The 20,973-nt window shown below is 59.7% G+C and overlaps 3 protein-coding genes across 7 annotated transcripts in view; all 3 read left to right on the top strand.

Annotated features, from left to right (window-relative positions):
- The window catches only part of DTX2 (deltex E3 ubiquitin ligase 2), a 31,795-nt gene extending 27,383 nt beyond the window's left edge, over positions 1 to 4,412 (top strand). For 2 of the 5 annotated variants that reach the window (XM_056108203.1, XM_056108204.1), the window contains 4 exons: positions 1,149 to 1,307; positions 1,746 to 1,907; positions 3,009 to 3,098; positions 3,870 to 4,411. In XM_056108203.1, coding sequence (XP_055964178.1) covers positions 1,149 to 1,307; positions 1,746 to 1,907; positions 3,009 to 3,098; positions 3,870 to 4,097 — 639 coding nt within the window. In that variant the 3' untranslated portion in view covers positions 4,098 to 4,411. Of the gene's footprint in view, positions 1 to 1,148; positions 1,308 to 1,745; positions 1,908 to 3,008; positions 3,099 to 3,869 lie in introns of all 5 variants that reach the window. The other 3 variants (XM_056108205.1, XM_056108207.1, XM_056108206.1) reach the window with 3 other exon arrangements.
- Positions 4,413 to 5,412: 1,000 nt separating this feature from the next.
- On the top strand, positions 5,413 to 8,496 carry UPK3B (uroplakin 3B). Its single transcript, XM_056108239.1, has 6 exons — positions 5,413 to 5,728; positions 5,842 to 5,991; positions 6,104 to 6,341; positions 6,833 to 6,912; positions 7,449 to 7,578; positions 7,904 to 8,496. Exons 1-6 carry the CDS (start codon positions 5,515 to 5,517, stop codon positions 8,040 to 8,042), a joined length of 951 nt encoding a protein of 316 aa, XP_055964214.1. The 5' UTR covers positions 5,413 to 5,514; the 3' UTR covers positions 8,043 to 8,496.
- A 9,137-nt stretch (positions 8,497 to 17,633) lies between these two features.
- On the top strand, positions 17,634 to 20,559 carry LOC130017533 (uroplakin-3b-like protein 1). The gene is made up of 5 exons (XM_056108230.1): positions 17,634 to 17,745; positions 19,388 to 19,540; positions 19,654 to 19,870; positions 20,181 to 20,257; positions 20,435 to 20,559. The coding sequence occupies exons 1-5, from the start codon at positions 17,634 to 17,636 to the stop codon at positions 20,557 to 20,559; spliced, it is 684 nt and encodes a 227-aa protein (XP_055964205.1).
- Positions 20,560 to 20,973: the final 414 nt, after the last annotated feature.

The following is a 20,973-nucleotide window of genomic DNA, read 5'->3' as shown; positions in this document are numbered from 1 at the left end:
TGATGCCAGCCACTGCCCCAAGCTGCTGTCTCCTGATACAGCCCACTACTGTAGTTCCGAGACTCTCCATTTACAATGGCCAGGAGCTACGGCCTGAGCGTAGTTCTGACCTCCTCATAGTCCCCTCCTGTGCCTTCTGGGGCTTCTGGAGCCTTGGGCTGGTAGGGACACCCCCAGACATGCAGTGTCCTGACAGTGCAGGAGAGGGAAGCCACTTGTCCAGGTCATATCCTGCCCTCTGGTCCTAAACATCCCAGACCCTAAATTTTCTGCTGAGCCACGTTTTGGGGGGCTGTCTTATTGCATTTCTATTACATTCTGGAATGGGTGGGCTGAGGCCACCTGTAGGAGTTGCCGGTGGGGGCCTGTGTGAATCCCCTGGCTCATGTCCTCAGGTCTCCCAGCCTCCTTTGGGCCCTCTCTGCTCTCCTGCTTCCAGCCACTGTTGGCTTCTCGTACATGGTTCTCTGCTCCTCTAGGAGAAGCGGCTGCTTGGCTACTGCCCGCCTCTAGCTGCCACCTCACTACCAGCACAGGATGACGTCACAGGGTGGAAGGGGGGTCCCTGATATTGCAAACAGCTTCACTGGAGCACAGACTAGGCCTGCAGGTGCCCCGGGTCGCACCTCTGGCATTGCGTGGTCCCCCAGCACCTCTGGAGTGCCTTCCCCTCCCCCCACCCCAAAAGAAGGCAAAAAAGCCCCAAGTCTTAAGCATGGTGAAAAGAACCTTCTGGAATCTGGTATCCCCATCAGATCCTCTCCTCTCCTCCCAGTTTATCCTTCACTCTTTGTAGCTGCCAAATTCCCACCCCAAACCATAAGCCAGTTTGTGCTTCAGAGTATTCTTTGCCCTCTGCCCAGTGCCTGGGCCATTTCCTGGTGGGACACCCTGCTTTGGGGGCCCTCTCCCTTCCAGCTGTTCCCACTGCATCTGGCCACACACGTCGCATTGCCTGTCCTCCCTCTGCTGTGGGTAGGGGTAGCCTTCTGTGGACACAGTGCCTAGACGCGACCCACTCCACTCTCCAGACCCTCCCACTGACTTGACTGCAACCATAGCTCCAGACTGACAGCCCAGGAAGGCCTCATGCTTTGGGTCATGCATCCCCAGCTAGTGACGTGCTGCCTGTGTCGATCCCCCTCCAGGACTGCATCATCTGCATGGAGAAACTGTCCACAGTGTCCGGGTACGGTGATGTGACGGACAGCAAGAGCATTGGGCCACAAGCTGTGGGCCGCCTGGCCCGCTGCAGCCACACCTTCCACCTGCTCTGCCTGCTGGCCATGTACAGCAACGGGAACAAGGTGCGGGCTGTCTGGTCATCTGTGGGGTTAGTGGGAGCCAGCAGTGGCTGGAGGATGGAGGCACAGGTAGGGCCCAACACCCACAGACCTGTCTTCTGCAGTTTCCTTGGGTTTGAATTGGGGCCCGCCCTGGGTGCAGTTGTGCTGGGGCTGCTCCTGGCGCAGTGTTCAGAGGCCTATGCAGTGTTTGCTGGTCCCTTATCCGGCCACTCTGTGGGGTTTGGAGCCTGCAGACATTATGGAGTCTTATGCTCCTAAACCCTAGTCCCTCCCTGCCACTGGCCCCTGATGCCTGGCACGAGTGACTGCTACTTGGAGCTATGGGCGCAAAGCCTGTCTTTGCAGAGAGGCGATCGGGAGCTCAGTGCCAGGGGGAGGCTACCAGGTATCCCCGGGACCTGGGCCCCCACTCAGCCTCTGCCTTCCGCCCACTCACAGGACGGCAGCCTGCAGTGTCCTTCCTGCAAAACCATCTACGGTGAGAAGACAGGGACCCAGCCTCGCGGCAAGATGGAGGTGTTTCAGTTCCAGATGCCCCTCCCAGGCCATGAGGACTGCGGGACCATCCTCATCGTTTACAACATCCCGCATGGCATCCAGGTGAAACTGCAGCAGGTCCACAGCATAGACCCCTAGGAACCAGGAGGCACTAGCTCAAGGAGTCAGCGCCAGCTCAGGGACAGGGCAGCCGAGAGATGGGGCAGGCTGTACTTCCTGGCAGTGGTGGCACTGTATTGGGACTCAATCTGGACACAGCAGGGGCCCCCCCAGGCCAGAACCTAGGTGGGTGGGATGGGTGTCAGGAAGGAGTGGGACACCCTGCAGGGCTCAGGAACACCTTTGGGAGCTCTGGCCCCTAAGACTTCAGCCAGGCGTGACCTCAGAGGTTGGGAATCCCAGGAGCCACCTGGGGGGCACTGGCCACAGTGTTCGTAGTTGAACCAAACTCTTCCCTGAGGGGGCTGGAGCAATAGTCTCTGCCTGGGGAGTGGATGCGGGTTCCCGTCTCAGCACTGCATGGTTCCCCGAGCCCTACTGGGATAGCCCTGGTGGCCCCTGTCCTGACGGGCTTGATAACAACAGGCCAAGTGTCACCAGGCATAGACTGTGGACCCCTGGGCCTGCTTGGGAGATCCCCAACCAGAAAGGTCATCTCAGTGGCTGGGCAGAAGTCAGAATGCCATGTGTCCTTGGGGGACGTGGCTGCTGTGTGCAGGCATGGAGAGACTGCATCCCCATCTTGGGGACCCTGTGCTACAGCAGAGGGGCCTTCCTAAAAACTCTGTCTCAGACTCATCACAACAGGTGTCACAGCCAGGGGCCCACAGTCACATGGGGCTATGGGGCTGCAGCTGGGGGAGCTAGAGTAAAGATGGGGAATCACTTTTTCTTTCTTTTATTTTGTCTTTTTGGGATACACCTGGCAATGCTCAAGGGTTACTCCTGGCTCTGCACTCAGGAATTACTCCTAGTGGTACTCGGGGACCATATGGGATGCCGGGGATGGAACCCGGGTCTGCCAAATGCAAGGCAAATGCCCTCCCCACTGTGCTGTCTCTCTGGCCCCGGGATCGCTTTTTCTTGTACCGGGAGAGCCTGGCCAGGAATGGGGAAGGGGGTGGCCGGGCTCCATGTGCTGGCACCCCTATGGTCACAGATCCCCCTCTAACATCCCCATCCCTGTGTGTCTTCTTCCCGCAGGGCCCTGAACACCCCAATCCCGGCAAGCCCTTCACCGCCAGAGGGTTCCCCCGCCAGTGCTACCTGCCCGACAATGCCCAGGGCCGCAAGGTAACTGGGGAGGACCCCGGGCTGGCAGAGCTGGGCCAGCTGCTGTGTGGAGGGATGTAGGGGGACAGCAGGGGGCCTAGCCTGTCCACCACCACCACACTCACCTCTGCCCTGCTCACCTCCTTCCTGTGTCAGGAAGGGCTGGGGGCTGGGGAGAACCCAGGGGCTGCCTGGGGAGTTGGTGTCCTTCTGGGGACCTCTATGGGCTGTGGGAGAGGGAAAGTGGCCTGGCCTGACTGTATCGAGTTGCTGCTTACGGTCAGACGGGTGGGAGCCTGAGGGGACTCGGTACTGTAGCCTGCACTGAGACCTGGGGTTTCCCTGCTAAGCAAAGGAGGTAGGCACACTGCAGACACGGCCAGGGTGGGCTTGGATACAGGGCCTGCTCCCAGGCCTCTGCAGGGGCAGCAGCCGAGAGTCTGGCAGCGAGACATGCTGCAGGAGGGTGGACGCGGACAGAGACCTGGGTACTGGCCACCAGGACTCTCGGAGGACGGGTTCTAGGCAGTGTAGCCTGAGGGGCAGGACTTGGTGGGGCCCCTGTTGCCCACAGCTGAAGTTCAGGGGCTCTGTACAGGACTTCATGGTGGGGGCTCCTAGCCAGAGTGGTGGGCAGAATTCTAGGAGGGCCAGCAGGGCCCGTCGTGGCTGCCCCCCATACACACTTGCCACTGGGAATCTGGGCATTGCTGTCCTGGTGGGACAAAGCAGCCGCCTGGGCATGGAGCTCCCGCCCCCGCCCCCGCCCCACTCAGTCGCCCCTGCCCGCAGGTGCTGCAGCTGCTGAAGGTGGCCTGGAAGAGACGCCTCATCTTCACGGTGGGCACGTCCAGCACCACGGGCGAGAGTGACACGGTGGTGTGGAACGAGATCCACCACAAGACAGAGATGGACCGCAACGTCACGGGCCACGGCTACCCCGACCCCAACTACCTGCAGAACGTGCTGGCTGAGCTGGCTGCGCAGGGCGTGACCGAGGACTGCCTGGAGCCGCAGTGACCCTTGCCTGCCCCCCTGCCAGCAGGGCGGCCCCAGGACGGTCTTTCCTGGGGCACTGCGATGTGCGGGGGGCAGGGTATCCACTCCTGGAAGTTGGGGCTTCTTCCCTCCAGGCCGGGTCTGCGGAGGAACGAGCAGCTTGGGGAGTTGTGCCGGGGGCTCGGGTGATCTCAGTCACCTGCGGCCGCAGAGCAGGGGCCTGGCGCCATGAGCCCTGTCTGTAGGCAGCACTGGGCCGCAGTGCTGGGGCCTGGCCTGGCCAGCAGAGAAAGGCGGTTTGGGTTCATCTTGCCTCGGGAAAGTTCTGTTTGCAATAAATGCCTGTAGCCAAAGTCAGCACGTCTGGGGTGTCTGTCAGAGGGGGTGTGAGGGGAGTGTCAGGCGAGAGGTAGGGTTGTGTGTGTGTCAGGAGAGGGTGTGTATGTATTAAGGGAGAGTGTATGTGTGTCAGGTGGGGGTTCTGTGTGAGTGTTAGAGGAGGGTGTATGTGTCAGGAGCGGGGGCGTGTCAGGCGGGGGTTCTGTGTGTTAGGGGAGAGTATATGTGTGTCAGGGTGTATTGGGAGAGGGTGTGTATTAGGGGAGGGTGTGTGTGTGTGTCAGGAAAGTGTATGTCAGGGAGGGGTGTGTTTTGGGAGAGTGGGACTGTGTATCAGTAGAGGGAATGAGTATGTGTGAAGGGAAGGTCTGTGAGTTGTGTGTGTCAGGAGAGGATCTGTGTGTGGTGTGGGGGGGAGTGTATATGAGGTGGAGGGTGTGTGTGTCAGGGGAGAGGGTGTATGAGAGACAGGATGTATGTTGGGGGAGGGTGTGTGTGAGGTGGAAAGTGTGTCAGCGGAGAGGACATGTGAGGGGCTGCTGACCACCAGGGAGCCTGCAGTCCCCACTTCCCAGAAATATGCTCCTCACACTTGCTCCATGAGAACCGCTTCTGGGGATGGTGTGACAAGGCTCCCTAGGGCCAGGGGAGGCCAGGGTTCAGGGAGCTGCCTTGCACACGTCAGCCTAACTTCCTTCTCGGGCACCTCATGGTCCCTGGGCACTGCCAGGTGTGGGGAAAGAAGCTCATTTAAGGACAGGTGTCGGTCAGTCAGTCTTCCCCGCGCCCCACCCTGGCCGAGGGCTGCTGGCCAGTCGCTCCCTCTTGGCCGGCCTTGGCTTCCTGCCCGGAAGGCGGCAGGGAGGGCCCTGTGTCCTTCGCCCTGTTTCCCTCCCCACGCCGCTCCCTGGGTGGAGCTGGGAGGCTCAGGGAGGCTCCTGGCACTCGGGGTGCAGGAATCTGAGGCACGAAGAAGGCCTGAGCTTGTTTCCAGAACCTGGTCCCCACCCCCACCCCCAGGTTCTGGGGAAGCTGGGTGTGGCCCAGACTCCCCAAAGCAAGGAACTCTGGGGGGACTGGAGCAAGTCCCCTCCTGCAGATGGGGGGAGGGTCATTCCCATTTCAGGTCCTGCCACCCGGGCCAGCCTGCCTGACCAGCTCCTCCAGCCGCCTGGGCTGGGGGCTGGGGCGCACCAAGACAGCAACGGCCCAGGCTGCGGCGGCTCGGAAGATGGGGCTCCCCCGAAGGCAGCCTGGCCCCTGGCTATGGCTTCCCATGGTAGTGCTGCTGTGGCCTCTCTGCACGTGTCTAGGTGAGTGGGGGTCCCTGCAGGGAGGCGCTGGCAGGGCTGAAGGGGCTGGGGATGGGGGACGACTCCCATTGGGAGAAGCAGCCCCACGACCCTCCTGCTCTCGGCCGCCGCAGAGCTGGTCTCCTACACGCCGCAGATAACGGCCTGGGACCTGGGCGGGAAGGTCACTGCCAGCACCTTCTCCCTGGAGCAGCCGCGCTGTGTCCTCGACAGCCACGCCCGGGCCACGGACACCATCTGGCTGGTGGTGGCCTTCAGCAACGGTGTGTGGGGGTGTAGGTCTGGGGGAACTATTATGACAATGGGGGGTGGCTGAAGGGTCCTGGCGGGGTCGCCTGGGCTGAGCCTGGCCCCACCCTCCCTCTCCCGCCACAGCCTCCGTGGGCTTCCGGAACCCGCAGACAATAGCAGGCATCCCAGCCGCCCCCCGGCTGCAGACCGATGGCTACTACCTGACGCTGCCCATGTCCCCAGAGCTGCTGCGCTGTGAGGCTCCCCAGCGCAGTGGCCGCCACATCCGGGTGCTGCGGGTGGGCAATGACCCCCACTGTCCTGTACACACCCAGCAGCCCCCCTACTGCAACAACCCCCTCCCCAGCCCCGGGCCTTACAGGTGGGTATCCCACTGGGACCCTGGGATGCACTGTGCTGTGAGGGGGAGCAGGGGGTTCGGGTCTGGACTTCACCCAGCCTGGATGCTAGAGGCATCTGCAGGTTCCAGAGTCAGGGGTCTCCTAGTGGGGGGCTTCTGGCTGTAAATGCAGATTCAGAGGGGAGCTGAGTCAGGAGGGTTGGAGGTGGGAAAGGAGGGGCAAAGACCGCTTTTGCAGGTGGGGAAACCAAGGCATAAAGGTTGGGTGGAGCCAGGGAGGGCTCGGGAAAGACCAGGCCGTGGGTGAGATACTTTCCTGCCCCAGCTCCCACCCGACATGCCCCTCCCTGCCCCTCCCTGTTCCTTGCTGGGACCCTCCCCTGTTGGGCCCTGGCACTTGGCTTCTGGGTCTCCTGGGAGGCCTGGACCCCAGAATCAGACAGGCCACCAGAGATGGGGCTGGCAGAGGTTCTCAGGACCCCTCTGAGGACCCCTCTTTTTTCCTTCCCCAGGGTCAAGTTCCTCCTAATGGATGCCAGGGGCACCCCTAGGGCTGAGACAAGGTGGTCTGACCCCATCACCCTCAACCAAGGTAGTGTGATGGGGTCTGCCTGGGGTAGGGTTCACACAGCCGCCGTCCCCTTCTCCCAGTGGCCTGTGGGACCCTCGGCAGTTACCAGCTCCCAAATGCTTGCCCAGCCTTGGGTGCCCAGGCTCTGACTAGCCTTGGGCAGTAGCAGCCCTTTGCTGCCAGGTAGGACAGTAAGGGCAGGTCTTCCCAAGGGGCCAGGGAAGGACAGGGAGGGGCAGGGAGGCCCCGGGGGGCATGCCAGGTGGGTGAGGGGGCAGGAGAGTCATCTCGCCCACTGCCTGGTCTCCGCCAGGGCCACACCCTGTTGCACCCCTGAGCCCTCCCTGGCTCCACCCAATCTCTGTGCCTCAGTCTCCCCACCTGTCAGGAGTTGCGGGCCTGTGGAAGGCTGGCTTCCCAGGCATCAGTCTTGCCCAGGTGGGTGGCCGCAGGGTCATTAATGGGAACAGCCTAGAAGGTCGGCACCGTATTGGTCCTGGCTGTCCTAGGATGTGGGGCAGCCTGGCCTCAGCTGAGGCCTGGCCCCTGTGTTGCAGGGCGGGCCCCAGGCTCCATTGACACCTGGCCGGGGCGGCGCAGTGCGGACATGATTGTCATCAGCTCCATCCTCCCCTGCCTGGCTGGCCTCCTGCTCATCGCCTTCCTGGCTGCCTCCACTTTGCGCTTGTGAGTGGGGCCCCTGCAGCCGCCCCCAGAGCTGCACTCTCCCCTCACCTGCCCAGTGACCACATGCCCTTGCCCTGCCCTTGAGCTTTGGGGTGGGACAGGAGCTCCCAGGATCTGCCACTGTCTCTTGGAATGTCTAGTCCTCTCCTGTGAGCCACTAGGGTAGTCAGGGCAGCCTCCTGGAGGAGGTGTGTGGGCCTCTTGCAGGTTCCAGAAGAAAGAAAAGGGGCATCAGAGGAGAGGGGGGCCAAAAGGGTGGGAACGCTCTGACTTGGCAGATCCCCACCCACCCAGCAGGGTCTCAGGGTCCCTCCTGTCCCTCCAGCTCCAGCCTGTGGTGGCCTGAGGAGGCCCCAGAACAGCTGCGAATTGGCTCCTTCATGGGGAAGCGCTACATCACCCACCACATCCCGCCCAGCGAGACCCCCATGCTGCCCGACTCCCTCCCCAGCCTCAGCCCCTGACCACCCGCTGCTCGGAGTTCTCTCTCTGACCCGGGCAGGCATGAAGGTGTCTTGCTCTGCTCTGAACCGCGTCACCCGGGAGGACCAACTTCAAGACAGCCCCCGCGGCTGCCCACGAGTGGTTCCTGATCCGACCACACGGGGGCACCTGTGTACTGCAGCCGCTGGGCTCTCGCACATGCGCGCGGCTCTGCCCAGCACGGGTGCAGTGAGGCGCCCACCGCTTTCCGGGGTCCTGGAAGTTGGTGCAACTGTTTTCATCTCCATCAGATCCGAGAGCCCACCACATGCCATCCCCTCCGCCCAGCTGCCACCTTTTCTGAATGGGGAAACTGAGGCTTGTGACCTGCCATCCTGTCCCTTGTCCACCCTCCCAACCCTTTCACTCTTCGCTTGGCCCCCAACTTGCAGCGTGTGAAGAGCCCCCGTCTTTGGAGGTGAATAAAAATGACCTGATTCCACCCTCCACCTCCGCTTCTTGGGGGCTGGGGCCTACCATCCTGGGGGCTACCTCTAGCCTGTTCCCTTCCTTGCTTCTCTCTCTGTCTTTTTGGGGTGCTGTTTTCTGATAGGCTCAAGACAAGCTCAGGAGCATTGCTGGCCCCCCATCCCTGAGCCCTTCTGTGTACTTTGCAGCAGCGGGGTCCCACAAACCCTTCAGGAGCCCTTGCTTGAGCCAGATGGCCCCCAGCCCCTGCCAGTACCCCGGCTGTGCAAGGGCTTGCTCTGTGCAGAGAGCAGCAGAGTCACTGCCACAGCTGAAGGGGGCTCAGGCCTCCCCGCCCCGTCCCGGGCCACACCTGGGTCTGGGCTCCTGCTCTTTCAGAATCTGCTTCCTCCGGGGAAGGACAGTGGATTAAAGCCCCCCACCAGCCATTCTGTCCCCTGACCACCCCCTACCCCCAGTGGAAGGAACTGAGTTTTGATGGTGCTTGAGTGAAAACAGGAACTGGATCCTGTGCGTTCCGGCCTCAGTGCCAAGTCTGCCAATCCAACTGGCATGCACCCCCAGTTCCAAAAGCTCTAGCCAGCTTTCCTCCACCCCACCTTCAGTGTGACCATTGAGGCAGGCCCGTGGGGACCACTGCCATACCATGAGTGAGGACGAGAAGCTGGCCCAGAAGCCCACAGACAGCTGCTGGCCCCCCACGAGGGCAGGAAGGGGGTGCAGGAGGTCTCAGTCCTGGCTGGTCTCCTCTGCTCCTGCCACCCGGGGGACCCACTGATGCCCCGCCTGGCTCACAGTCCATGGAGACACCAGTCACCGCCTGACACAGGAGCCCAGGTCCCAGCTCTCTGGGTCCCAAGGCCTCCCTGAGCCCCCCCTGACCAGGGCTCTGTCCTTGCTCGTCCCACTAGGTAGGACACTCCTTCAGCCACTCGTCTTCCAGATCACTCTGGAAAGCCCGCCCGGGTTCCTCCTCTGCTAGTGCTGTTCTGGTCTTTGGATCTTTTACTTGTTTGTTTTGGAGCCACGCCCGGCGATGCTCAGGGCTTTCTCCTGGCTCTGCACTCAGGTATCACTCTCGCAGGGCTCGGGGAACCATATGAGGTGCTTGACCTTCGGTTGACTTTGGGTTGGCCATGTGCAAGGCAAGCGATCTCCCTCTCTATTACCACTCCCACCCAGGATCTTTGCTTCATGTGGTGGTGGCGCGTGTTCCATGTTGAAGCCGCTAACCCCAAGCCTGGTCTTCTTTCCCTTCCCCGCAATGTGGCAGACCCGGGGTCAGGGGATCCCCAGAGTTCCCAGAAAGTGCCTAAGTACATTTAATGAAACCGCTTGTAAATGACAATAGAAGGGCCAGAGAAATAGTGCAGAGCTTAAGGGATTTGACTGGGACCTGTTTGAATCCCCAGCACTGCGTGTGGTCCCCTGAGCACTGCCGGGGTCACTCCCAAACACAGAGCCTTGGATAGCCAACTGACAGTAGAGAGCAGTGGCTCAGCGGTAGGGCCTGCATGCATACGAGGCCGCAGGTTTTTTTTTTTAATTTTAATTTTTATTTCTTTTTATTTTTTGCTTTTTGGGTCACACCCAGCGATGCACAGGGGTTACTCCTGGCTCTGTGCTCAGGAATTACCCCTGGCGGTGCTCAGGGGACCATATGGGATGCTGGGAATTGAACCCGGGGCCACGTGCAAGGCAAACGCCCTACCCACTGTGCCATTGCCTCAGCCCTGAGGTCCCAGGTTTAATCCCAGCAAGGTATTCCCGCCTCAAGTGACTTCTGGCACTGCTGGTGTGATCCCAGATTCCCCAAAAAGCCACACCTCAGCCAAGAATGCAATCACTGGCACCAGAGTGTTGACAACAAAAGGGCAACTATGTTTCAACACTCAAAAGCGGCATCTAGGGCCTGAGGGAGGGTACCGTGGGGAAGGCACTTGCCTTGCACACAGCCAACCTGGGTTCAGTCCCGGGCACCACATATGGTCCCGAATCTCATCAGGAGTGATCCCTGAGTGCAGAGCCAGGAATTAGCCTGGAGGGCTGGAGCAATAGCACAGCGGGTAGGGCGTTTGCCTTGCACGCGGCCGACCCAGGTTCGAATCCCAGAATCCCGTATGGTCCCCTGAGCACCACCAGGAGTAATTCCTGAGTGCAGAGTCAGGTATGACCCAAAAAAGCAGAAAAAAAAAAAAAGGAATTAGCCTGAGCACCACTGGGTATGGCCCCCAAGCAAAAAACAAAAGAGGAATGTCAGGGATCCAGGGGGGACAGCTCAGAGTGCTGGTATGCATGGTGAGCGGCAGCTAGGAGCGGCCCCCAAAACCCCAAACAAAAATGGGACAGATTTAGGGTAATCGGGGAGCTGCAAGACTGAGTGCGTGCCCACGAGGCTCAGGTTCCATCCCCAGCACTGCACGGCCTTCGGAGCAGCCTGGGTGCAGTCCTGGTGGTCCCCAGCCGCTAACCCCTAGCCCCTAGCCGCTAACCCCAGCCAGTCACTAGAGCCGCACAAGCACCAGATCCTGGGGCTGTGACTCCAGGAGGGACCTCCGAGTATCTCCCCTGGGCCCCCAAGCAGTACCAGGAAAACACCTGTACAAGGGCCAGAGAGAGCACAGCAGGAGGACGATGCGCCTTCCACACTAGCACCCCAGGTGGTCCCCTGAGGCCCGCCAGACAAGAATAGAGCCTGAGCTGTAGCCCAACAACAACAGTAAAATATACAGATAGGCAGACAGACAGACGGACAGACAGACAGCTGCAGGGGTAGGCGCCGCAGGTGACAAGTTCTGGGTTCAGCAGCGCCAGCACCGCCGGGCGCCACCCTATGTTAAGTGACAAGGGTCTGCATGTACTTCATGGAGTGGTGCGGTGCTTGTTCAGGGCCATGATTCAGCCTTATTTACTGACTTGTGCAACCCTGCCCGCGATCAACCTCTTAATCACCCCAAAGAAACCCTACCCCCTTAGGCAGTCCTCTGTTCCGCCCTGACCCAACCCCGCCTGGCAGCCACTGCAGCGGGAGGAGGAGGCCACACTGCCCGCGGGGACTCCACCTGTCCTGATTGTTCCTTCGTCCTTTCTGCCTGGACAGAACTGCCTTCTGACCCCCATCACAGTGCTCCCATTCATGTATTTCCTTCCAATCACACTAGTGAGGTGGAGAAGAAATATTCTAGAGCCTGGGGACTCCTGGTTTTGTTTGTTTGGGGGCCACACCTGGCAGCACTCAGGGGTTACTCCTGACTCTGCACTCAAATTACTCCTGGCGATGCTTAGGAGACCATAAGGGATGCCAGGGATTGAGCCCAGGTCAGCTGAGTGCAAGGCAAACACCCTCCCCGCTGTCCTGTGCTGAGCCTGGGAACTCCTGGAAGCCCTGGGAGTCAGTCTGGAAACTGGTTCCAGCTTGAAATGAAGCTGCATTCTGTGGACCCCACCGGCCTGGAGGCTTCTGGAAGGAAAGCAGGCTGGCCCCCTCTTGTCTTGGGTTAAGTGGCTGGCCAGGTATTCCTGCATTTTTGACCTGGGGCTTACGTGGGGGGCTCCCTCTACACAGAGAGTGAAAAGACTCAAGGGGATCCTAGCAGGTGGATGTGGGGGCAGGCGAGGGACCAAGTCGTTCCAGAGAAGGAACCCATGGGGGGTTCTCCTTAAGAGAATGGTTAGACACAATACCCAATAAGAGAGAGAGAACAAAAGGGAAAGCCCTGCCACAGAGGCAGGGTGGGATGTGGGGGATGGGGGGTGGGAGGGATACTGGGATCCATGGTGGTGGGAAATGGGCATTGGTGGAGGGATGGGTATTTGATCGCTGTATAATTGAAACCCAAGCACAAAAATTTGTAAGTCTACAACTGTACCTCATGATGTCTCACTAATAAAAATTATATATATAAAAAAAAAGAGGATGGTTAGAGTGTCCTGGGGCACGTCAGGGAAGTGACACTCCAGATAGAAGCAACATCCTTTGGTCCATGACGGGGCCCCCCTAGGTGTGGCAGAGTCAAACTGTCCGGGCACAGCAATGCTCAGTCACTGGGGGACACACTTGGCCGGAGTGGCCCCAAGGCCCCAGCCCTAAGACATGGGGGCTCCATGGCATCATGAGCCCCAAGCTCAATGCTTGGGTGTGACACAACAACCCACAGCACCTCAACAAGTGTGATCCCAACTGGGCACTAACAAAAGAGAAGTGGGGGAAGGTTTGTATGTGAAAATATTTCTGTGTCTCCACCCTATAGATTCGTACACACGCATATGCACCAGATCTACGCGCCGTTAGGCACCAAGTACGCACGGGGTACACGCCCCTAGGCACCTATACACACACATAGACTAGATATATACACCCATCAGCACCCCCACACCCAGTGTAGACCCGCAGACAGCATAGACTCCCGAAGGCACCACCGGTACGCACTTGTGTACCATGTCCGCTCACCTATGAACACCCACTTACGCCCACTAGTGGGCAGAACAACAGACCCCACAGGGTCCAGTTTCAGACCTTGTCCTTAGGGACACCCCCACATGGGGGCACCTGTTCTTTTTTTTTTTCTTTTTGGGTCACACCTTGTGATGCTTAGGGGCTACTCCTGGCTCTGCACTCAGGAATTACTCCTGGCAGTACTCAGGGGACCATATAGGATGCTGGGAATCGAACTCGGGTTGGCCGCGTGCAAGGCAAACGCCCTACCTGCTGTGCTATTGCTCCAGACCCTTAAAGGGTCTTTTTTGGGGGGGAGGGGGCACCCATTTTTTCAGAGCAGTGCCCCTCCATGGAGGCCCAGTCCCCAAGCTCAGTGGGATGCTGTGGGTAGGGGCAAAGATGAGTTCAGGTGGCCCTGGGGAGTGATGTGGAGGGAGCCCAGGGCAGATGGGGTTTGGGGGTCCAGGCAGGAGGCTGGGGAAAACCCTTCACCCGACCTTGCCCTGTGGGTGATGGAAATCTCTTGGGCCCTCAGTGCCACTTGGTGGCAGTGGCCCTCACAACCTAGCCGCCCTGGGTCACTGTGTAGTGCAGGCAGAGGTCCCTGGAAGAGGGGGTTCCTGGCTGCAGGAGGAAGCGGGGTTGGGCGTGCTGTGCAGGTCTCGGCCTCAGCCCTGGACTCCCCACATGGCTTTGGGGGTTTGGGGGTGCAGACCGTGCCTGCGCTTTCCAGGGCTCCACTCCCGACCCCCCACCATGGCTAGAGACCCAGGAAGCCTGGCCCAGCCCTCCTGGAGACCCCATACTGCATGCAGCTGGACATCCAGGGGAGCCTATGACTTCACACCATCGTTTGCTGGGTGAGTCTGGCCCTCCTTCCCAGCCTCCAGTTTCCCCTCTCTACTGTGAAGATTCAACCTGAGAGATCTCTAAGCTGCCTTCGCCTCCCTGAAACCCCACTCCCTGTGGGTGACATCAGCGAACATTATCCACAGCAAAGAATGCGTTTCCCTTGCCAACCGACGACTCAGGAATGCCCCATTAATTACTCGGCCTCTCCCTCTGCTCCCCAAGGGAGGTGGCCCCAGGGCCCTTCAAGTTTCTCATGGAAACTCTGGGTCATCTTTGCCTCCTGCCCAGCCTGGAAACTTGTCCTTGTCTGGATCCTAACTCCAGGCTTCAATCCTCAGAGATTTGGGTCTATTCCACTCACTCAGTGACCCCAGGGCCTTTGCACCTTCTGCTCCTTAATGCCCCCAGGATCCTCCCTCTCCTGCCTCATTCTGGAGCCTCCGCCCATTGCCTGGGTCCTGCCCCCTTTCAGCCTGGGTCCACGATTCCCCTCTGAGTACTGCATTTGCTTCTGGGGAGCCTGAACCTCAATGTTCCTATCCACTTGTATTATTTTAGTTATCCCTGTCCAGACTGGCATACCTGAATTCTGTTCCCTGAGGATGCCCAGAGCCTGGCTCGGGTGCGTGGCACCAAGAGGGGCTCTGGGGCCACTTGGTAAAGGGATGAAGGATGGCCCCACTGCTCTAGAAGGTTCTGCATACCTTGGGGTCCTGCCCTGCAGCTGCCCAGGCCCAGGTGATGGTGCGGGAACCCAGTGGCTGGGCCACACTGAGCAGTGCCACCTGATAGGATTGAACCCGGAGCTGTCCCTGGACCCCTCTGCTGGTCGCTGCCCGATGCTAATCCGTTGTCCATTCATGGCTGCAGTTTTTCCTCCGAGTGAACTTTCTGCTCTTGGCCAACCCCTGGACCCTCCAGCACAGAGCAGGTGGCAGATCTGGGGCCTGTCGCCATTGAGGACCTCTCTGCACTTGGGACGCCCAGGTTCCCCCTGTCTGCCTCCTCGGAGAAAGGTGGGTGTGTCAGGGGCCTGGGACCTGTTTGGAGACATGGGGTGGGCCTTTGAGAGCTGCTTCTCTGGGTGCGGGCGAGGAGCCCCATACATTAGTCACCCCAAAAACCAATGACAAGGTAGATCCTTGGAAATTGGCCTGGGTAGGTCCTCCCAGGCCTGGCACCCCGCCCCCAGCACCCCTGGGCATACTGGGCTCACTGCACCAGGAAGATGGAGACACCCACCTGGACCCACTGGGCAGTGGGGGACAGAGCAGGGTGGGGCCTGTCCATCGTCAAAGTTTCCGTTTTTGTTTGTGAGCCACATCCTGTGATGCTCAGGGTTTGTTCCTGACTCTCCATTCAGGAATCACTCCTGACAGTGCTCAGGGGACCATATGGGATGCCAGGGATCAAACCCGAGTCAGTAGTGTACAAAGCAAGCACCCTTCCCGCTGTACTATCTCTCCAGCCTTTTTTTTTTTTTAAATTTTTATTAGTGAAACACCATAAGGTACAGCTGTAGACTTACAAGGTTTTGTGCTTGGGTTTCAGTTATACAATGATTGAGTACCCATCCCTCCACCAGTGCCCATTCTCCACCACCATGGGTCTCAGTATCCCTCCCACCCCCATCCCCCGATCCCACCATGCCTCTGTGGCAGGGCATTCCCTTTTGTTCTCTCTCCTTTTGGGTGCTGTGGTTTGCAAAAGAGGCACTGAGTGGCAATCATGTTTGGTCTATACTTTCAGCATGCTTCTCCCATCCTGGGAGGATCCTCCCAACACTCTTTATTTGGTGCTCCCTTCTCTATCTGAACTGCCTTTTCTTTCCCCTAGCATGTGCGGTCCAGACCCTCTTTTGGGGGAAGAAGGTAAGTTTCATGACACCCTGGTGGGGTCTGACCTTGGAGCTTGGAACGCTGAACATGAATAGGTGCATCCACACAGATTCACACAGTTTGCACATAAGTCCACACGTGCACATGCATACATAGTTCATACGTGTACAGATTCACCATAAATTAATTCATGAATATGCACATGAACAAATTCATACACACAAATTTATGCAGATACACAGATTCATAAACATGATACACGTGATGTACACTTTCGTTTTTGTTTTATTTGATTTTGGGCCACATCAGCAATACTCAGGGCTGACTCCTGGCTCTGTGCTCAGGAATTAGTCTTGCAGGGCCGGGAGACCATATGGGAGGCCGGGGATCAAACCTGGGCTTGCAAGGCAAGCGCCCTCCCTGTTGTGCTATGGTTTTGACTCCCCCCCCCACCCCCCCACCCCCGCACAATGGAGGCTTTCAAAAGCACGAAGTCAGCTCTGCCCTGGGTGATGTTTGCTTTCCAATGTGATAAAGGAAACATTCCCATTCCTGTGCAGTGCAGAATACTCATGGAAATGTGTCCGTGTTGAATGTCATACATCATCATGGGGAGAGTCCTAGAAAACCAAAGATCCAGGCCTGGGGACAACATGGCTCAGCAGGGAAACCGAGGCCTGGGCTCAGTCCCAGTACCACATGGTCTCCCAAGCACCTCTGGGTGTTCCCCCAACCCCCCAACCCTCCAAACTTCAGGCTCATTGGCAGCAGCCCACTGCTCTGGAGAAGAGGCCAGAAGTCAAGTTAAGCCCGCTGCCTACTGGAAAGGCAAGGTCTGGGGGCCCAGGGTCCTCCTCTGGGTCGGAAAAGTTCCTTCATCTCTTTATCTCTGTCCCCCAGAAAACCTCACTCTGAGCAGCTAGGCCGACGGCCCTGGGGACACCCATGGGAACCGCCGTCAGATGAGCTGGGATAGGCCTGGGGGCTTAGCACAAGCCCACCAGCTTGGAGCTGCAGTTTTAGGGCATGCAGAGAGTGACCGAGGGCAGGGACAGAGAAGAAGAGCACAAACATACGCCCTGTGTCCACTCCACAGTTGCTGAGGCCGCTGAGGGCTGTTCCCACCCCTCACTGCGTTCTGCACCTACGGCTCCAAAGGCAGCAACTGAACCTTTGCGGAACTCGAGGCCTCTCGCCAGCTGGGCCTGGCACGAAGGCTGTGGGAAAAAGGATTCAGGGTGGACTTGGGTCTTAGGGGGTGGCTGGCTAGAGGGGAGCTGGAGCAGGGCTAGGCTTGGTGTAGCTCCAACCGGGAGGGAGGGAGGGAAGGAGGGAGGGAGGGAGGGAGGTGGGGAAGCCCCTTCCTGAGAACAGACCGCAGGGCCCTGCCAGGAAGGGTCCCAAGTCTACATTTCGGGGTGGTTTTCTAATTCCAAGTGCTGCTTGACCAGCCATCTGAACCATTTTGCTCAGGGCACCCCTAAAAGAAGGGGGAGGGGCCGGAGCAGTGGTACAGCAGGGAGGGCGCTTGCCTTGCACTCGGTTGACCCGGGTTCGATCCCCGGCACCCCATATGGCCCCTGAGCCCCACAGGAGCGATTCCTGAGCACAGACCGAGGGTAAGCCCTGAGCATCTCTGGGTGTGGCCCTTTGGATCCGGGTGGGGGTTGGGGGGAGGGGGGATGAAGGCCCTTCTTGGGGGCTGTTGAGACCTGGAGCTTGCCAGGCAGGGCTGTGCCTCCTTCCCAGGCTCCTCCTGGCCCCCTGGAGCCTAGGTGGGGGGGGTGCCCGGGCTTGCCTTGGGCAGCAGCTGATTGTTCTCTAGACCCTCCCAGCTGGTGCCCAATCCCCAGAAGATTCTAACCCCAAACCTGTCTGACCAGTTGTTTGGGGGGGAGGGGGCCCCTGGGAGGGGCTGCAGGAGGCCCCAGAAGTAACCTCCCCCCACCCCACCCCTTCTAGCACAGACCAGACCACAGCGGGGGCTCTGGACGCTCAGAGAGAGGCTGGGACAGATGGACGCATGGCAGAGGCTCAGCCTGGCCACCGGGCTCAGCGGGGGACACTCTCGGCTGCTCGTGCCTCTGTGGTTGCTGCTGGCGTGTCTGCGGCCCGGAACAGGCCTGGGTGAGTGAGGGCCCCCCGGGCCTCCGGCTACAGGAGAGACCCCAGACCCGGGCCCCAGAAGGGGTCACAGACAGACGCCAGGGGCTGGGGCGATTGGACAGCAGGCAGGGCATTTGCCTCATACACGGCTGACCTGGGTTCGATCCCTGCACTTCATTTGGTGATCCCTGAGAACAGCAGGGTGTGGCCCCCAAACAAAGATTAACCCCAGTGCCCAGCCAGAGAGAACACCCTTATCTTTGGGGTTCCCATCTTTACGCACTCGGTGCTACCCCACTTCTCACCATAGGAGTCCCCTGCTTCCTGTCCCTAGGGAAGCTCTCAGTTCAGGCTGCTTGGCCGGGGACTCTCAACAGAGAGGCTCGGAGACTTGCTCTCTCCTCCTGGGCCCATGTTCAGCAAACATTAAGTGCCCGCTGTATACAGTGGTTTCAAATGTCTCTCTGCTTTCTTTTTATTTATTTATTTATTTTTTCTTTTTGGGTCACACCCGGCAATGCACAGGGGTTACTCCTGGGCTCTGAACTCAGGAATCACCCCTGGCAGTGCTGGGGGACCACATGGGATGCTGGGAATTGAACCCGGGTTGGCCACATGCAAGGTAAACGCCCTACCCGCTGTGCTATTGCTCCAGCCCCATCTCCACTTCTTTTTGGTGGGGGTGGGGATGCTCAGGCGGTCCTGGGAACTGCTGGTGGTTCTCAGCCAACCACGCTGTGGTTCGGTGCAAGGGCCCTGCGGTGCCCGGGCTGTCTCAGGCTCCCCCACCCCATCTTTGTACGGACTTTCTGTCCGTCATCCGCCTCCCTCTCCTCCTCTCCAACCCCTAACGTGGACCACTGGGGTGGAGCCTGGAGGACTTGGCTGGGGCTCGGGCTCCCCCAATTCTGAATCTCCAATAAATTCACCCCAGGAAAGGAAGCTAAGCCTGCCTCTGGGGAGGGGCCCCCTGTGCCCACAGCTGTGCCCACATGCGACCCCAGACAAGGGTGGGGCAGGATTATCCCCCAGCCTCGCACAGTGCAGTTGCCCATGGGAGGAGGCGATGACTCAGACACACGCACATCCGGCTGCAGGGGCTGAAGAAGCTTCTGGTTAATGCCCGAGCAGAGTTTGCAAGAAGAGCCCCAGACCCCCTTCATTCTGGGCCTGCTGGCACAGGTCTCGGTCTCTGCTTCAGACTGGGCTCCTAAGACCATGCTCCCCGCTCAGAGTGGTCTCAGGCAAGGTCATGCCTTTTCCCTCAGACTGGTCTCCCAAGGCAGGGTGATGCCTCCCCCCTCAGACTGGTCTCCCGGGGCTGGAGTGATAGCACAGTGGGTAAGGCGTTTACCTTGCATGTGGCCGACCTGGGTTCGATTCCCAGCATCCCATATGGTCCCCTCCAAGTACCACCAGGAGCAATTCCTGAGTGCAGAGCCAGGAGTAACCCCTGTGCATTGACGGGTATGACCCAAAAAGCTATAAAATAAAATAAAAAGACTGTTCTCCTAAGGCAGGGTTCTGCCTCCCCCCTCAGACTGGTGTCTCAGGCAAGGCTGTGCCTCCTCTCTCAGTTTAGTCAAGACTGGACTATGCAGGGTAGACTATGCGGGGGGCCCAGTAGTCCTGCTGAGCTCCTACTCTCTGCCTGTCCCCTCAGAACACATCAGCTACGTGCCCCAGCTCGCCAACGCCACCCTGGCGGGGAGGCTCACCCAGACCACCTTCACGCTGGAGCAACCTCGCGGCCAGTTCAGCCACCTCAACATCTCTGACTGGGACCCCATCTGGCTGGTGGTGGCCAACAGCTGTGGTGGGCACACCTGGGTTTCCCTCTGGGAACTGGGCAGGCACCAGGTCTGGCCTTTGGGTTGGGGGACCCCGGCCGGGCGGCCCCTCCCTTCTAACCTGCCATGCCACCTGCAGCCACCCAGAGCTTCACCACCCCAAAGGGGACCAAGGACCTGCCAGTCCCTGCCCAGTTCCCACAGAGGGGCTACTACGTCACACTGAGGGCCAGCCGGGCGCTCTATCCGCCCCGCCAGCCACACCGGCTCCAGGTCCTGCGTGTGGGCACCGACTCCCGCTGCTCCCCAGAGGGCCTGGGCTGTAACAGTCCGCTGCGGGGCCCTGGGCCCTACCGGTGAGCTGCACCCCCATGGGCTGTCCCTGCCTGCAGTGTCCGGCTCTCCAGAGCAGCTCCCCCGGTCCGTGTCTGCTGGTGCCCGGTGTTACCCGCTCCTGTCAGGCGTTACCCAGGAACTGCTGGCTTGATTCCTCTTCTTCAGGACTCAGAACTCGATGCCTAAAGGGGGGTGGGAGCTCCTCCACCTTCCCCTGCCAGGACCCCAGTCCCACACAGTGGGTGGGAGCCCTTCCCTGTGGGTCTGCTGGAGTCACGGGCCCACAGGAGCGAGGTTGGGGGACCCACCCAAGTCCTGCCTCCTGTTCAGAGTGAAGTTCCTGGTAATGCGGAACGACGTCCCTGTGGCTGAGACAGACTGGTCCGAGGAAATGAGTCTGCAGCGAGGTAAGGCTGGGGAGTAGGCAGTGACCCCTCCCAGCACTGCCTGGACCCCAATACCACAAGACCACCACGTCCATCCTGGGCCCCCCCAGTCAGTAGGCAGCTGTGGGAGCGGTTCCACCCAGACACCCCTTCTCAGCTGAATCTCCCCCCCCTGCCTGGGGTCCTGCTCACCCCTAGCTGAGACCCTCAAGATCATCCCGGGCACCCAGAGCCCCAGAACTGTGGTCCTCATCACCCTCCTGGCCGTGCTCCTGGCCGTCTTCTTCACCACTCTCCTCACCCTGCTGGTGTACACCTGGTAAGCGGGCTAGGCCCTGGGAGGGGACCCCTCCATCCCCTTCTCACCGTTCAGGCCCATACCCAGTCGGTCCCCCCTAGCAAGCCCCCCTACAGCCCAGAATGGGGCGACAGTGACAAAGCAAGGGCTCCCTGAGGTTGAGAACCGCTAGGTGCTGAGTTAGGGACCGGCCTGGCCTGAGGGGTGCAGGTCTGTGTGCAAAACCCTCTCCCCTCTGCCCCTCTGCACCAGCTCCTAGCCTCTGGCTACCGGACAGGCGCCTCCTGCCCCCTGGTGGCGGCCTATGGAATTGCGAGTGGTGCAGCGCCACGACCGCCCCGCCCTCACCAACCCTCACCCTGCCGCACCCCAAGTGGGAGTGTCCAGGCCTGACCTGCAGAGCTTTTAGGCCTTTAGCTTCGAGATTTTATTCAGAGAC

This window comes from Sorex fumeus, unplaced genomic scaffold (assembly GCF_029834395.1).
Source record: "Sorex fumeus unplaced genomic scaffold, SorFum_2.1 ptg000199l, whole genome shotgun sequence".
Classification (NCBI taxonomy): domain Eukaryota; kingdom Metazoa; phylum Chordata; class Mammalia; order Eulipotyphla; family Soricidae; genus Sorex; species Sorex fumeus.
This window is presented reverse-complemented; position numbering and strand designations above follow the sequence as displayed.

Bases quoted from the DNA above. Each gene is read 5' to 3' on its own strand.
- UPK3B (XM_056108239.1), top strand. From the start codon at position 5,515: ATGGGGGGAGGGTCATTCCCATTTCAGGTCCTGCCACCCGGGCCAGCC. The intron at 6,342-6,832 runs GTGGGTATCCCA...TTCCTTCCCCAG, and splicing joins CCCAGCCCCGGGCCTTACAG to GGTCAAGTTCCTCCTAATGG. The intron at 7,579-7,903 runs GTGAGTGGGGCC...CTGTCCCTCCAG, and splicing joins GCTGCCTCCACTTTGCGCTT to CTCCAGCCTGTGGTGGCCTG.
- LOC130017533 (XM_056108230.1), top strand. From the start codon at position 17,634: ATGGACGCATGGCAGAGGCTCAGCCTGGCCACCGGGCTCAGCGGGGGA. The intron at 17,746-19,387 runs GTGAGTGAGGGC...CTGTCCCCTCAG, and splicing joins GCGGCCCGGAACAGGCCTGG to AACACATCAGCTACGTGCCC. The intron at 20,258-20,434 runs GTAAGGCTGGGG...GCTCACCCCTAG, and splicing joins GGAAATGAGTCTGCAGCGAG to CTGAGACCCTCAAGATCATC.